Raw genomic sequence first — 15,935 nt, 5'->3', positions numbered from 1 at the left:
ACTAATGGTTTAATTGCATGCGAATAAACAGATATCTTATCACACGCTTGTCGTAGCTTCTCGGTACAAACTAAGTTTTAAACTCAATACCTTCGCTCACTCGTAAAATGCCTTCAGAAAACCAGGTGGAAGATATCCTGTGAAGTTTTGAAGAACGAGCAAATTGTACTTGATAGCAATTCAGTTCCAAATCACAAGGACAAAGTTTGAAAACTGTGCTCGACTTTTTTTTAAATTTTGAGATCAAACCCTCTCCCACGCGTATAAATCATTGCAACACCTCATTAATAAATTCAGAGCACGAGAATCGTAACTTTAAATATATTTTTATTCTATTTTAATATTGTGACTTAAAACTACACGCCTACTTTAACTTTTATGATGGTTTAATTAATTTTGAAGTGGCTGTTAAGTCGAATAATGCTCCCATGTGGGTTCAGTTGATTTGCTCCACAAGGAACAAATGGGTTGGCCAGTCAATGTTTTGTTATATAGCCTTTGAAATAATGTAGCATGCCGCTGCACAGTAGCAACTTGATTAGGACATCGGTACAGGGAGTAAACTGTAATTTCCAGTCAATAGTCAAACTACCGAGTAGCACACGGCACGCTTTTGAGTTATTGGTACGTCACAGAGTGGTATACATTGGAAACTGCGAAAATGTCAATTCAGCATACTTCGCTCTAGCTACGTATGCTATAAACGTAAAAGATGCATTGCTTTCAGAGCTTTCTTCACTTAAGTTCATCGTCTAGACCTCCTTGTTTAGATTTGTTTGCATAGGGTATACAGCTATTAATTTACTGGTATGTCTTTGAGGTTTTGGCTCGACCTGGTAAAAGAACGCAGCCGAAAAAAATTCCCATGAGGATTTTCCACATTTTTCAGGCCTTTATTCAAGATTTGTCCTTAGGGATCATGAACAGGGAAATCTCTTCCTGTGCATCCGTCAAAATAATAATAAGCAGCCCCTGTTGATCTACCCGACTGAGTCCCCTTTAAACCTGGAGTGCAGGGATATACAATACGGAAAAATAAAGGCGGAGGCACCTCTGAACACGTGTCTTTCACCTGCTAGGCGATCTTACAAATGAATTTTCCCTGCTGCAATTCAACCAAACTATGTTTCCGGTAAACAAACCAATCAGTTGTTGATGTTACTTTTGACGAGGAATTCCCTCCCAAGCTTCCTCCAAAGGGAAAACTTTACAGCGCTAAAGTCGGTTTTATGCGATGGCGAGGTAGTGGGTACCGGAATATTCACATCAAACTTGGCTGGCCAGTCAGGTCTTTGAGAAACCACGTTTGCCCTATTGGCAAAGTTGTCCTAATCAGCTTATTGTTAACGAAGCATAGCTTCCGCTAAGATAATATCTGTATTTTTGATTTTCAGGCTTCTTGTTCCCAATACTGTCGATCAGTTTTATTAAAGTGTAATTGGTGACCTTGCCTAGCTTTATTCATTGATCTATTTATTATTCTTTGCTTGAAGATATTAGCACTCCTATAATACTCTGACATCCGAATGAAAGTAAAGGTACATGCGAATGAACGCTATTATGTATTCTGGTTAATATTACGATGTAATACAAACATTAATTAATTTTGTACAAGACTTGTATCTTACCCCATCTGGAATACTGTAGTCCACATTTGTTAGGAATAAACAAAACTTTAGTTAACAAACTTGAAGCTGCTAATCATTATGCATCGAAGACTCTTTTAAATACTGGGTATGATTTGGATTACAATTCCATATTGTCCATAGCGGAAATGAATTATTTGGAATTTAGAAGAAATGAACACTCACTTTCATTACTATATAATGTATTAAGGGAAATGGGTCCAGTTATATTTCTAGTTTCTTTAAGTTCCTGTCTCACATTATAACTTAAGGGGTGGAGGTTACATCCTTGTTCAACACTCCTATAACAACCAATACTTCCATAATTCTTTCACTTACAAGGTTACTACACCTGTTAAGCAGTCACCCAACTTAAGTGCATTTCAAAAAAATTTGATCTTTTAACTTTAAGGACAAGTTGTCTATGTAATGACTGTCAATCTTAAATTTTTATATTTTCGTCACAATTTTAGGTTAGCTGTGTTTATATTTATAACTAAATAGTTATTATCGCGCTTGTTGGATAGTTGGATAACATGATAATTGTTAAAAATTGCAGGTATGTATCTTTTTTACATATAACTTTGTTATTACTTATTTAATTTTCTCTGTGTTATTTTAGTCATGCATTTTATACATGAGCCTCTGGCTCGGATACTGAGGGCAACCTCAATCCCACTCAATGACTTTAATAAATTGATTGATTGATTGATTGATTGATTAACTGCTGAACACGTTTTCAACCTTTGGTTAAGAGTACCACTGGTCTCAATTTGAAGGATTATCGATAACGATGAAACGTCGTTGATGAAAGTTTATCGAATGAAAATGTTACCGTGCGGGTTCTCCACATTCTTCATATAATGCCACTGGGAAGACCTTATACCACAAAGATCATTGATAGGCCAGTCCCTCCTCTTACAACCGTCGAAATAGTAGTATGCGTCAACCATGAATGAGGTTGAGAGAAACACTGGCCCACAACGTGAAACCCGAGCGCTAGGTGAAACTGAGGAAGGTGCTGGCGCCTCCAGACACTCGTCAGTCACGCGTTTGACAATCTGACAACTGACACTCCCTTCCTGCCAATCAACCAAACTTCCTGTTCCAGGTTGGCATACCAGCCAGTTGTTTATGTTGCTCTTGATGAGGACCTCTCTGCCGAGTTGTTTCCACAGAGAGAAGTCCATGGCGTTGTAGTCTGTCTCGCTCAGTGGTGGAGTAGTTGATGTGGGAACATTAACTTTCCAGCTCGCTGGCCAGTTTGGTCTTGGTGTGACTGCGTTTGAATCATCCTTGAAAAAATAATAATTAGTGAAGGTATAGCTCCACACTAGAGTCCAACCTCCTCCATTAGTCTCCATATCACAGTAAGCTTCGAACGCGTTGGTATGGGACCCACCGTCTGGATCAATCCAATAAACTCCCGAGGATTGACTGCGTAGGGTCTGACACGAGGGGACTGCTGACGATTGGGTCGTACCTGCGCCTTGTTAATCAATATAATATGCATTTCTTGTCAATCATAATAACACTGATGTCAGTCTAAGTAAAGACACCTGAAAGTATAACTGGGTTATAGATTCTGGAGCAATTTTAGTTTTAGCCTGTGAACAGACTCCGGCTGAAAGGGCCAAAAAAGATATGACTGAGGGGGAAGTGGCCGAGGGGAAAGCTTTCCTTTTTCCTCCGCTTTCTCTTCGCTCTATTCTCGACTAGAGAGTCTTTTCACAGGCTATTTTAGTTTATATCTCTTTTCTTATTATTTTTTTTTTTTTCGCAAACTGTCACAATCGTAGCCATCAACGTTCCTCAATCCCCTGAAAAGTGAACTGTTATTTTGGTTTTTCCTTCAGATTGAACTTAATTCTGTGCATTATTACAAAAAAAAAAATGCCTGAAACATATGGCAGAGCTTCTTTTTAAAGGTTCTGTTACAGCTGATCAGTTTCGTCCAGTTACAATCAGTCAACCTTGAAAGAACTAACAGAATATTCTTAAAATTTGACACGTCCAGGTTTGATACAACTAAAGAAAAATAAGAACAGTTGCTTAGTTATCATATCCGAACTCAAGTTGATAGGAAAAAAAAAGGCAAAAAAAAAAAAAAAAAGCTGACTGCTCAGCTAGCTTACCAAATGAAGGTGGAGTCCATAGCGAAGTTCTCGAGGTCTTATTTATAACCTTTATCACCTTAAAAAGAAATATATGAAAGATCAGTAGACGCATGAACATGCGGGAACAAGTGAAATAAATTTTATAAAGCAAGTTTTATCAGAATCAAAGGGTATTTTTTTTTGAAACTAAATAGTGACTGATTACATGTTCAAAACGCGACGAGGTTAAAGTTTAGGGCAAAGGTCAAAAAAGTTTTCCGTTATTGCTATCTGGCCACTTTCGATATATTAAAACTCGGCTTGATAGTGAGGCCTAGAGGACACAAACAAAAGAGATGAATAAACATGGTCATTCAGTTTCCTTTGTTTGTTTCCCCTAAGCCTCACTGGCAAGCTGAATTCTAAGTATCGCAAACGGTCTATTGGCCCCTGTTACTAAACCAGAACACAACTGCACAACACACCTTTTTCAAATAGAACGAGTGTTCTCGTTTTAAAACCTTGTCAGAAAGCTTCGTTTGTTTTTCATTGTGTAGCAAACATCTTCCTTCGCTTGCCATAAAACTGGCACTTTTGCAAGTAGCTTGCCTTACACACTTTTGTGAACAGGACAGTAAGGAGGCAGCCTTTCCATTCCAAATAGTATTTTCATCAGACAGAAAAGAGTTTTTTCTGATCTTGAAGAAAGAGCCATCTAGTTCTGCTCTGGTCGATGCTATTAAGAACAGTATGAACACAACTGTGCCCCGCGGCTTCTGGAAAGAAAACCGATGGACAGGCATTGAGCTAGAGAAATGAAAGTGAAACGAACGGCAAATTTGAGTTAATCCTGAGAAATGTGGCAGCTGTGCGTTAAAACAAATTGACCTGATATCTTCGAAATTTAACAGCCCTACCATGGATTTTTTAAATTTCCTTGTGTGAGCTGAAGCTCCTGTAGATATATCGAGTGTTTTGTTTTTCTTCAAACAACCGAGCCCATGTGAAGCCTTCTCATTTATAGCTTTTGGATATCCGTGACACTGTGTTTAACTGTTTTACGCTGTTTTTCCTTCAGCGCGTGTATAAATAATGAATTGTCGAACTATAATAACTTTATTGAAATTGTTGATATATTGTTTCCAAAAAAAAAACATCGCACTTGAATGACTGTCTTCTGTATCGTGTTTCATTATTTTTTTTTCTCTTCTTTGGAGGTAACCTGTCTAGTATTCTAAAACGCGATTCGACATTTAATAAAACCTTTTGTAAAGAAACACTTAGCTGTTCTTGGAGGTAAAGATAGAGAAAGTAAACGATTTAGTCGAGGTTATTGGCTTGGCTTGCCGCAAAATTTTCGTAGCCTTTATTAATAGTCGGTACAAAAAGTTATTTTTATAGGTTTTGGCTTCAGCTTCAAAACTGAAAAGTGTTGTGCACCAACCCTGGTTTTCCAGATGATTGCAAACCAGTGGAACTAAAACGAGAACATTATTTTGTAACCAACAAAATAATGCTTGCAATAGTCTTTTTTATAAACACGTCGACTCACGCACACATGACTTCAGATCTTTAACTCTTAGCTGTTTTAACATTAGCAATCTTACCGAAAGACTTCTTGGCGCAAAATTTACCTTGGAGCAAACACATTATCATGGGTATAACAATGATTATTAAAACGTTATCAGTGATATTGATACAACACACACACATTGAAACAAATGTGAAAACAATACTCTTTGCCAACTGAGCTACCCGTTTACCTTGTTATGATAATCGTTTAATCATAAAATTACCTTAAATCAAGAATAATATAACATCATTTTATGTCTAAGAAATATAATGTTGCATTTTCGGAAAGGCAACACATTTCGACCTTATGCAGTAAAAGGCAATTAAGACATTTTGGTTGCACTTCGTGATGACTAGACGTTCGATTTATTCGCGGTGTTGTTCTAAGTTGTGAAATGATAGAAAAAAGAATGATGACAGAACCCTTGAAGCTTTGGGGTCATCAACGTCAGTGCTATGAAACGTTTCAATGACAATTTCAAAAGATTACTTTGCTTCAGTGCATAATTTGCATGTCTTCCTAGCTATAATGGCGTGTCCAAGTCAATCAATGTACAACTGTTGTTATTAATAATGACCTGGACGAAACGAGCTGCGTAAGACTAGCCACGAACAATGTATTATCACAAGTAACTGTCAACTTTATGGTCAGTTTTCACTCGTGAATTTGTGGCGGGTCTAAAACGCAGGTCACGGGTCATTGTTTTACTAATACTGGAACAACCTTAAACCTTTGCTAATACTAACCTTAAGCCCCAACATTGTCTTAGTGTAGTATTTAGGCCTAAGGTTACCATTAGGAAGGGGTTAGGGTTGTTCCATTATTGGTAAAACAGTGACCCGTGACCTGTGTTTTAGACCCGCCGGTGAATTTGTGCTGTCAGCAATCCATATGCAACATAAGACGAGATTGCTGTCATCATTTTGTAAGCGAACGGGACTTTAGGCGCAATGCTCAACGAGTTTGCCAAGCAGAAAGGTCTCTTATGAGTCCCTTGGCCTAGACAAAACAAGCTGCGTAAGACTAGCGACGAGCAATGTATTATCACAAGTAACTGTCAACTTTATTGTCAATAATAACAAACTAGTAGCGAAAAATGTGTCATGGTATTTTCTTACAAATTGAGATATTAAACTTGTTCGAGCTCTTCAGTTCAAATAAAACACTCCTCTACAATACGTAAACAGGAACATGCAAATATTTGCTGATGGTCAATCAAGCAAGGACTCAATTGCAAGTGTCTTGATGGAAGGCATATTTAATTTTTCGTTCTGTCGGTCAAATGGCTTCACGAAACCTCAATTTTGGGTTGATTTCTTAGCTTGTGGAAAACACATCGATTCCAGTCGTTTTATTTGGTGAGATGTTGATTAAGCCTTCCCTTACAAATTACTAGTGAGTATAACACTTTTTATTACATGGTAAGCGTGGAATTCAGTGTGAAAAAGCCGTGGATAAAATTCATACCGCCAGGGAAGTGATTACGACATCATTTCCCGGGAAATGATACGATATCACTCCTCGGTTTGTATTAGCCAATCAAATATTTCTTTTTAAATGTCCAAGACCAATCGGGTTACTCGTTATATTTTAGCTGACTCCGGCGTTGACGTGAGTACTCGTGAAAGAAATGGCGGCTTTGGCGACCTTCTGTTTTTCTCTAGTCTTTAAAGGTGATGGTGCTTGACATTGCCCGTTTTATTGAAGAATCCGAGAATAAATACTGATTAAGTTGAGGGTAAACTCTTACTATTTCGGAGGTTGTTTGCGTAAAAGAAAATGATTAAACTAAACTAGAAGACTCGCTCGTTCGCGTTATGGTATTACCAGTAAATACTCGTGAATAACACCGATATTAGACTCTCAACATGTAGTAACTGCTATATTTAAGACGATTATGCCAAGCGCGGAGCATAACATAGAACTAAACATACTGAAAAACAAATGAATAATCCGAATTTACTTCAAGAAAAGAGCGAGGGCGTCCTATTTGTCTTCCAGCAGTGGCTGCATCATTCAACTCCAGAGCTACGATAACGTGGCCAAACGAAACTGAAGGATTGGCAACCAGGCAGTCAATGAGTCAAATTGTCAGCTATCTCAGCAGACCTTAATTGTTTTCTCTGTCAGAAACCGCAACTGCTCGCTTAAAAGGAACTACAGTTCCACTAGACTTTTAGCCACGGTAAACTGATAAGATAATTGTGCGTATAATACACTGAACTAAACATACTGAAAAACAAATGAATAATCCGAATTTACTTCAAGAAAAGAGCGAGGGCGTCCTATTTGTCTTCCAGCAGTGGCTGCATCATTCAACTCCAGAACTACGATAACGTGGCCAAACGAAACTGAAGGATTGGCAACCAGGCAGTCAATGAGTCAAATTGTCAGCTATCTCAGCAGACCTTAATTGTTTTCTCTGTCAGAAACCGCAACTGCTCGCTTAAAAGGAACTACAGTTCCACTAGACTTTTAGCCACGGTAAACTGATAAGATAATTGTGCGTATAATACACTGAACTAATAACAAATGACCTTGCTTTAGTTAAATCCCTATATCAAGGCTTGTAACAACAAAATTAAAGTGATCTATATTGACTGGCAGTGATTACCTGATGCAAAGGGTAAACACTAACAAATATTTGTTGTAATCTACGGCCTATTTTTGAAGATAACACGGTTACTAGAATATTAAAAACATATGATTAAATCTGGTCCAGCAGTAGATTAGATTACCCGCAGTAATCAAAGGGCAAATTAAATACAAAATTTTCCATGTCAAACCTAACTTCTCGAAATAATGTTATATAGTCGAGCCACTTATAAGGGCACACACTTGTACACACAAATTGTCTCTGTAGCAGAGGTATGGAAAATTTAAAACGTAATGTCAGAGTTCTATGTGACTAGAACACTAAACAAATGTCCTCTTATGAGTGTCCACAGGTATGTCTCGGAATTAGTTGAGCTTTGATCATATTCTCACACTAAGCTCAATCTACATCTAACTCAGGTATCGTGATGTAATCGAGTTTACGTTTCATTATTTCTTTAGAATGCAAAATTAATTGGCTAACATAGTCAACAACAGCGCCTATAATGTAATTCTCGGGGACCAATGAGAGGAGCCATTTGAGACGCTGTTTCAAGAAAGCAAGCCCTTTGTGACCACCTTCTTTCTCTGTAGCACCAGCAACGTCTTTGAAGAAGCCTGAGGCGATGAACTCAGAAGACACTGCCTTGTGAATAATTGGTAAGGTTGAGTTGTTTTCTTCAGTATAACAATCAACAAGATCTTCTAACCATCCGAAAGCAACTTGACACGGAGAAATCTGCTCGACGTTTTCTTCCGACAGCTCCTTGTTCTCAGACTCGAATTTCTTTTTCTTCTCCCAGGTTCTGATATAGAATTTACGAGCTAACATGTTTAGTTCCCCTTCAAGAGTATTCAGTAACATCTTGAAGAAAGCTTCCAACCCATTCCATATTTGCTTCAACCTTCTGTAGGCATCTTCATCAAGTTCTGAAGTGTTGAGGTCAGTTAGCTGATTCCAAAACCAGCCAAACTTGCGAGACTGAGGAACGTTACTAACGTTCACAAACATTTTGTTCCAGACAGCAGTAGGGTTTTTCCCAGCACGGATGCCTGAGATCATGTAATCTATCAAATCAGTCATTTGTAAAACTCTGATCTGTTGTTTCCTCTTTCTGGCGCCCTCTGGTGTGTACGCCAATTCCAAACCCTTCATCTGATTTAACAAGTCTTCCAGGACACATTGGCGCAGTTTGTTCTCGTGATCAGCCACTGTTAGTAGATTTTGTCTTGGTATGAAGAAGTTCTGAACTTTCTCCGTCTTCACGCCTTCCAAAGCCAACTCTAAAGCTTGAATTATTCTTTGCGCCCGACAATCTTTTTCCCAGCGATAGCGGCCCGTTATGAACAGCTCAGAAAATAGGACGGTTTTGAACATGTAAGATGGAACCAAAGATGAATCCCATCCCAGCATCTTCGATATCTCATCTCTCACGACTTTCAGGACTCGGTAGCACGTTTTCAAGCCTTCCGGGGAAGAGACCAGAATTTCTTTTTCTACCATGGAGAACGAGATGCGCCAGCTGTCAAATCCAGCGGGAACAACGTGGAATCCACACTTCTGAAGAACTGGTTGTATTTCTTGTGAAAGCTTTGTCAACTCAACGGGTAGCTTGGATTCTTGGTAATCCAAAGTCAGTGTCAAATCCACACTTACAGCCAGATTTCTGTAACTATTGCCGCCTTGCCAGTAGATTGTAAGTGTTGTAGCCGGGCCGTGTGATTCCGAGTACATCAGACCAGAAGACCTTTCTTGGCCATCGACATTTCCTAGTATCTCAGAATACACAGGCCACCATGTTTCCTTAAACATTCTTTGTCCTACTCGTTGGATGACCAGTCCTTCAGGTACTTCGGCGTCACTAAGAGATGCATTGACAAGCTTTTTGAAGAAGCGGGAGAGCATATGTGGGTTGAAGAAGCCCTCTTCATCTTTGAATTCTTCCCACCCTTCTTCGTCAAGGAGGAGTTTGACGTAGCCTTCGCCTTTGTCGCATGGACGAAATGATGGTTTGTCGGTGAGTGAGTCAATTCTTATCATGAAGTCGAATTCATCTGGCTGGCAAACCTTCGTTCCTTCGTAAACACTTCCGCTCTTAATAAGAGTGCTCTGAAATCGCTTGTCTCGCTTTTCCACCTCCGCTAGAATGTTGGTCACGAATTGCTCGAGTTTCTCTCGAATCAATTCGGCCTCGCTTTCGTCTTCAAACCTTGCATTTTTCTCAAAACATTCCACAATTTCGGCCATGATGATGGAGTTTGTCTACTACGATTGACTTTGCCAAAAACTGGCTTTGCATCACTAGCGATTTGTGAATATTGGACCGTTGTTGAGATACCTAGCATAACATGTCAACATCTTTTGTTCCTTGGAATGCAATTATCCGCAAGACACATCCTTTATTCGAATAACACATCAAACAGGAACTGTCATTGTAAGTTGATAGACTTTGCCCGAGGAATACATTCATACACTTGTGCTAACTTCATTCTAGAAGTGTGAGATATGGTATCGAAACGTGGTCAAATCAATCGAAATCAAGTCGGCTTCGCTTCGATCCTCAAACCATGCTTTTTTTTCTCAAAACTTTTAAAAAATGTCTGCCATGACGATGCAGTTCGACTTCTTCAATAGACCTTCCCAAAAGTCGTTTTGCATCACTGGATATCATGCAGTGTTCAAATAACTAGCATAACATTTCAGCTTCTTTTGTTCCTTGGAATACATGTTCACCCGCAAAACATATTCTTTCAAACAGGAACTTTTTTGCCCAATGAATACATTCATACACGTGCACGGGCATTAATTTAATTTTACAAGTTTTAGATAATTATGTTCTACAAACGTGATCGGATTTTTTTCACTATTTTTATCACTATTTTGCACAGTACTCTGGAATAAGGTAAGGGTCTTAACAAGAAGGTCCATTCTCCGCACCAAAAGCTCCCCTCCTTCCCCTGGATTGATCAGTGCAGTATTCCCTAAACTATAAAGTAGATAGTTGGGGTCTTTGGAAGGTATTTGCACTCTGAGCCGTGCTAGGTTATGCAGAGTGACAAACGGAACCAAGCAGTAGCTCTTAGTCGTTTTTAACAATAGCAACCTTATTGCAAGACTGCTCGGCGCCAAGTTTGCCTTGCAGCAAACACATTAACCTAAGTGTAACAATGATTATTAAAAAGTCGTCAGTGATATTGGTACAACACACAGACAATGAATCGAATACCAAAAAAAAAAAAAAAACCACAACAACACTCTCAGCCAAATCAGCTGACCATTTACGTTAATATGATAATCATTTAGTTATTCGTTTTTTTTCCTACTTAACTTAAATCCCGAATAATACAAGACCCTTTGATGTTTCAGAAATTTAATGTTGCGTTTTTGACTGGAAACTAGAAAAACAAGAACGGTTGATCCTTATGCAAGTGGCATTTGAGAAATGATTTTGGGTGAACTTCTTGATGACTAGACTTTGGATTTATCCGCGGTGCAGTTCCAAGATGTGAAATGATAGAGAAAAGAATCTAGGATGACAGAACACTTGACGTTTTGGAGCCATCAACTTTAATTCCATGAAACGGTTCCTTGACAACTTTCCTGATGTTACTTTGCTTCAGGGCATAATTTACATGTCCTTTATTAAGACTCTTCCAAGCTTTAATGGCGCGTCCAAGTCAATACTATTCCTGAACGACAGACTTGTTTGATTGCTCGAATCAATGCACAGATCGATGTTCTTATTAATCTAGTGACGAAAACTGTATTTATGGTCTTTTCTTACCAGTTGAGAAAAAAAAAATCGATCTCTTCAGTTTCAAACAAAACACTCCTTTACAAGACATAAACAGGAACATGCAAACATTTGCTGATGGTCAATCAAGCAGGGGCTCAATGTCTTGATAGAAGGCGTTTTTACCGTTCTGTCTGTCAAATGGCTTCATCAGACCCCAATTTGGGTTGATTCCTTTGCTTCTGTAAAATACCTCAATTCGAGACGTTGTGTTAGTGAGATATTCATTAAACCTTTCCTTATTATAGATAAACAGTTAGTAACTTATTAAGCAAACTTCGGTGCTTTAGGATGATTTCCAGTCCTGAGGAGAAGTGTAAATTTACGACAATTTCACTCTGATGATATCTATGGCGTAATGTGTTTGACCCTTTAACTGAACTTAAATTTCAGTTGTCAATATTTTGCTTGCAACTTTTCTGTTTATGTGACACTTACGTACGATAAAGATGAGAGTAAGCTTTTGCTATTTCGGAAGCTGTTTGCGTAAAAGGAAATATTGACTAAGCTCGAAGACTCGCTCGTTTTCCATATGGTATTCTTAGTAAATAATGATAAACGAATACGATATCAGACTCAGGTAATAACAGCGATATTTAATACGATTATACAAGCGCTATGCAGAACATAACACAGAACTAAACAAACCGAAAAGCTAATTAAAAAAGATCTGGAAAGACGCAACAAACAGGAACTGTTTTCTGTTCAGTTGGCGGCGTGTAAGACGTCATTTTGGTCACACTTCATGATGACTGGAATTTGGGTTTATTGGTGGTCTTGCTCCTAGATGTGAAATGATGAAAAAAAGAATGTATGATGACAGAACTTATCGTGTTCCACTTCAATTCCATTCAACGTTTCAATGAAAATTTTAAAATTGTAACTTTGCTTCGGGGCATAATTTGCATGTCCTTTATTATGACTCTTCCTAGCTTTAAGGGTGCGTCCAAGTCAAAACCATTCTAGAACGACTGATCGACTTGTTTGACTTGTTCCAATTAGTGTTCAAATGTTCTTATTAATACCAATCTGGTAGCGAAAAATGTATCTTGGTGTTTTCTCACAAGTTCGATCTGTTCAATTCCAAACAAACCAGTTTCCTGTAAAGACGTAAACAGGAACAAGCAATTATTTGCTGATGGTCGATCATGCAGTTAGTGTCTTAACAGATCTAAAGGCATATTTTCCGTTCTTTCAGTCATCAAACGTCAATTTTGGTTGCTCATTCCTTGGCTTGTGTAACAGCTCATATATATCGATCCCTAAAGTTTTGTTGGTGGGATATTGATAAGGTCTTACCTTAATATAATTGCGCAAAAAGGTTAGTAGCAGATTTTAATAGGTCGGTCGGTCACACCAAGTTTGATACCGGACCGATCATTAAGTGTCAGTGCAAGAGCCGTTTTCACTGTTAACTTCACTCATTTGCATAACACTCCAGCGCGTAAGTGTGGCAATTTCGGCCAATTTCGAAGTTTGTGCCAAGTCCATAGCCAGAGAAAATTATAAGTGAGGAAAAGTATATGGTTAAATTCTCTTCCTAGGTATTTAGCAGTGTTTTTCTTTCCATCCTTCAAAAAGCAACAAGACAACAACCACAACAACAACAAAAAAATGACTGAGGGATGCCTCGGTTCGAAATTGCCTCGGATCCACTTTTGATTACATTGTAATGCAAATGAAAAAAGCTAACCGTTACAATGATAAAAGGCTACTGGTGAGTTATCTAAAATTTTAATTTTCTTTAACAAACATATCAAATACACACACTTCTGGTCTTGATTTGTCGGTGCAATTTGTGTCCACCCTTTTCGATTTTACAAATGGGGTAATTGCATGCGAAAAAATATAGATATCTTATCATGCTTATCACACGCTTGTCTCAGTTTCAAGGGGCATTATCGCGTGGATTTTGTTGCATTTTAGTTTTTAACTGAATTCCTTCGCTAACTCGTAAAATGCCTTCAGAAAACCAAATTAGTGGGATATATTCTGTGAAGTTTTGAAGGACGAGCAAGTTGTTCTTGATAGCAATCTTTCCAAGTCATAAGGACAAAGTTTGAATTTTCTGCTCGACTTTTTTAAAAATTTGTGATCAAACCCTCTTTCATGCGTAAGTCATTGCAACACCCCTTTAATAAATTCAGAGCACGACAATCGTAACTTTAAATAATTAAATTTTTATTGTATTTTAATACCGTGACTTCTGAAATTACACGTTTACTTTCGAAGTCAACGTTGATGATGGTTGAATATTAAAGTCGCTGTCATAGTCGAATGATGCTCCCATGTGGGTTCAGTTGATTTGTTCCATAAGAAATCAATGGGTGGGCCTGCAAATGCTTTGTTGTGTAGCCTTTGAAACAATGGAGCGTGCTACACCACGGGCACCCCCCCCCCCCCCCGCCCCCTAACAGGGCCTCTCGGCTCATGGCCTTACCTGAGAGTAAACTGTAAATTCTAGGCAATAGTCCGGCAAACTACTGAGTAGTACACGCCATGCACGCTTTTGAGTTATTGACACGTTACAGAGTGGTATACAAACTTATAAAGTTATAAACTTATAAAACTTTAGCTCGACCTTGTAAAATAACCCAGCGAACAAACTATTCCCATGAGGATTTTCAACATTTTTCAGGCCGTCATCCCGCATTTGTCCGCAGGGATCATGTGCGGGAAAACCCCTTCCTGTGCAGCCGTCAAAGTAATAATAAGTAGCCCCTGTTGATCCTCTTCCGGCTGGGTACTTTTAAAGCTGGACCGCAGGGATATCTAATATGTAAAAATAAAGGCGGAGGCAACTTCTTAACGCGTGGCAGTCACGCGCTTGATGAACTCACAAATGACTTTTCCCTGCTGCTATTCAACCAAACTACCTGTTTCCGGTAAACAAAGCATCCAATTGTTGATGTTACTTTTGAAGAGGAATTCCCTTCCAAGTTGCTTCCAAAGCAAAAAATTTACAGCTTTATAGTCAGTTTCATGTGATGGCGGGGTAGTGGATACCAGAATATTTACTGAGGACGCGGCTGGTCAGTTAGGCCTGGGAGTAATCGCGTTTGCCTTATTGGCAAAGTTTTCGTAGTCAGTAAACATGTAACTCCACACTAGAGTCCAGCCTCCTCCATCGGTGTCCATCTTACAGTAATCCTTGAACGGGTTGGCATGGGATGCACCATCTACATCAATCCAATGCATTCCACTGGGATGGAGAGCTGAGGAAAGGGACTTGCACAAAGGAACAGCCAGCTCCGGCCTGGAACCTACGCGATGAATCAGGCGGATCTGGGAAACAACAATTTTAGTATTTCTAACTCCACTGAAAAGGACAATAAGGTGATATTGTTCAATATAATTTTAAGTGGCAATATGACACAAACGACCACATAATTAAACCAAATTAAGTTAATCCCATGAAACAAATATCTTTAATAGTCAGAGAAAAGTGATTTATAAATTCTGTCTGAACTTACCAAGGCCTTGATTGATCTGCAAAAGATCATAGCAGTAAGGTAAATAAATATTATTGAAATGAGCCATAGAGTGAGGATACTTTTTATCTTAATGTCGATTAAATATTCCTGCTATTAAAACTAGGCTTCACACTAGAGCTTGTAAGGACAATCTAAGTGCACTTGGAACCTACTTTGAGTGAGAAGGAGTAAAATGTACTTACTTGGACTTTACTTAGTGACCATGGAAGCGTTCGTAGATCAAAGAAGTCGAAGTGCGCCGCCAAGTATGGTGCACACCACACTTGAGAACGCACTTGACCAATAGAAAATGGAAGCCAACTAAAAGCTATGTGCAGCGTTGCTACAATTCTGATGAACGGACCGATAGACAGCTTAAGAGTGAATGCCTATAAAAATGGACCTAAATCGCCTATCAATGGCACAAGTCGAAAAATTGATTTCGCTTGTATTTTGTCCATAGATAGGTCCTAGTAAGAATAGAAACGGACCATAGTTAGTTTCCGCTAATACAGCTTTCTTTGCTAGAAATATGGCAAAAACGATTTCGACCCGATTGGGCTCAAAATCTACTTCCGGTTTTGCTGAATTTCCGAATATTTGATTGCTTCGCGCTCCGCAGAACAGCTACTTGAGAATCTTTCAATGGATTTTATATTCAGTTCAGGTCTTCGTGGTATGACTGAGCGAAAAATAAAATAAATCAAAGTCAGTTTTGAGCCCGAAAAGAGATCAAACTGACACGCAAAATTTTACAATGTGTCGCAAGAGAATTATTG

The 15,935-nt window shown here is 38.7% G+C and overlaps 2 protein-coding genes and 1 pseudogene across 2 annotated transcripts; all 3 read right to left on the bottom strand.

Annotated features, from left to right (window-relative positions):
- Positions 1-1,396: 1,396 nt before the first annotated feature.
- Positions 1,397-4,802, bottom strand: LOC110039630 (uncharacterized). The gene is made up of 4 exons (XM_020744759.2): positions 4,639-4,802; positions 4,207-4,497; positions 3,761-3,818; positions 1,397-3,114 (listed from the first exon to the last, which is right to left on the bottom strand). Exons 1-4 carry the CDS (start codon positions 4,639-4,641, stop codon positions 2,441-2,443), a joined length of 1,026 nt encoding a protein of 341 aa, XP_020600418.2. The 5' UTR covers positions 4,642-4,802; the 3' UTR covers positions 1,397-2,440.
- Positions 4,803-6,333: 1,531 nt separating this feature from the next.
- LOC110039765 (uncharacterized) lies at positions 6,334-10,345 on the bottom strand. Its single transcript, XM_089281313.1, has one exon. It carries the CDS (start codon positions 10,135-10,137, stop codon positions 8,290-8,292), a length of 1,848 nt encoding a protein of 615 aa, XP_089137439.1. The 5' UTR covers positions 10,138-10,345; the 3' UTR covers positions 6,334-8,289.
- A 3,883-nt stretch (positions 10,346-14,228) lies between these two features.
- Positions 14,229-14,944, bottom strand: LOC149096584 (uncharacterized; annotated as a pseudogene).
- Positions 14,945-15,935: the final 991 nt, after the last annotated feature.

This window comes from Orbicella faveolata, unplaced genomic scaffold (assembly GCF_042242905.1).
Source record: "Orbicella faveolata isolate gen_17 unplaced genomic scaffold, um_ofav_v1 contig_48, whole genome shotgun sequence".
Lineage (NCBI taxonomy): Eukaryota > Metazoa > Cnidaria > Anthozoa > Scleractinia > Merulinidae > Orbicella > Orbicella faveolata.
This window is presented reverse-complemented; position numbering and strand designations above follow the sequence as displayed.

What these genes read in the sequence shown, in the direction of transcription:
- LOC110039765 (XM_089281313.1), bottom strand. Translation starts at nt 10,137, where the DNA reads ATGGCCGAAATTGTGGAATGTTTTGAGAAAAATGCAAGGTTTGAAGAC.
- LOC110039630 (XM_020744759.2), bottom strand. An exon ending in ACTCGTTCTATTTGAAAAAG is followed by an intron (nt 3,819 to 4,206) that starts GTGTGTTGTGCA and finishes TTTCTTTTTAAG; the next exon opens with GTGATAAAGGTTATAAATAA. An exon ending in ATGGACTCCACCTTCATTTG is followed by an intron (nt 3,115 to 3,760) that starts GTAAGCTAGCTG and finishes TTGATTAACAAG; the next exon opens with GCGCAGGTACGACCCAATCG.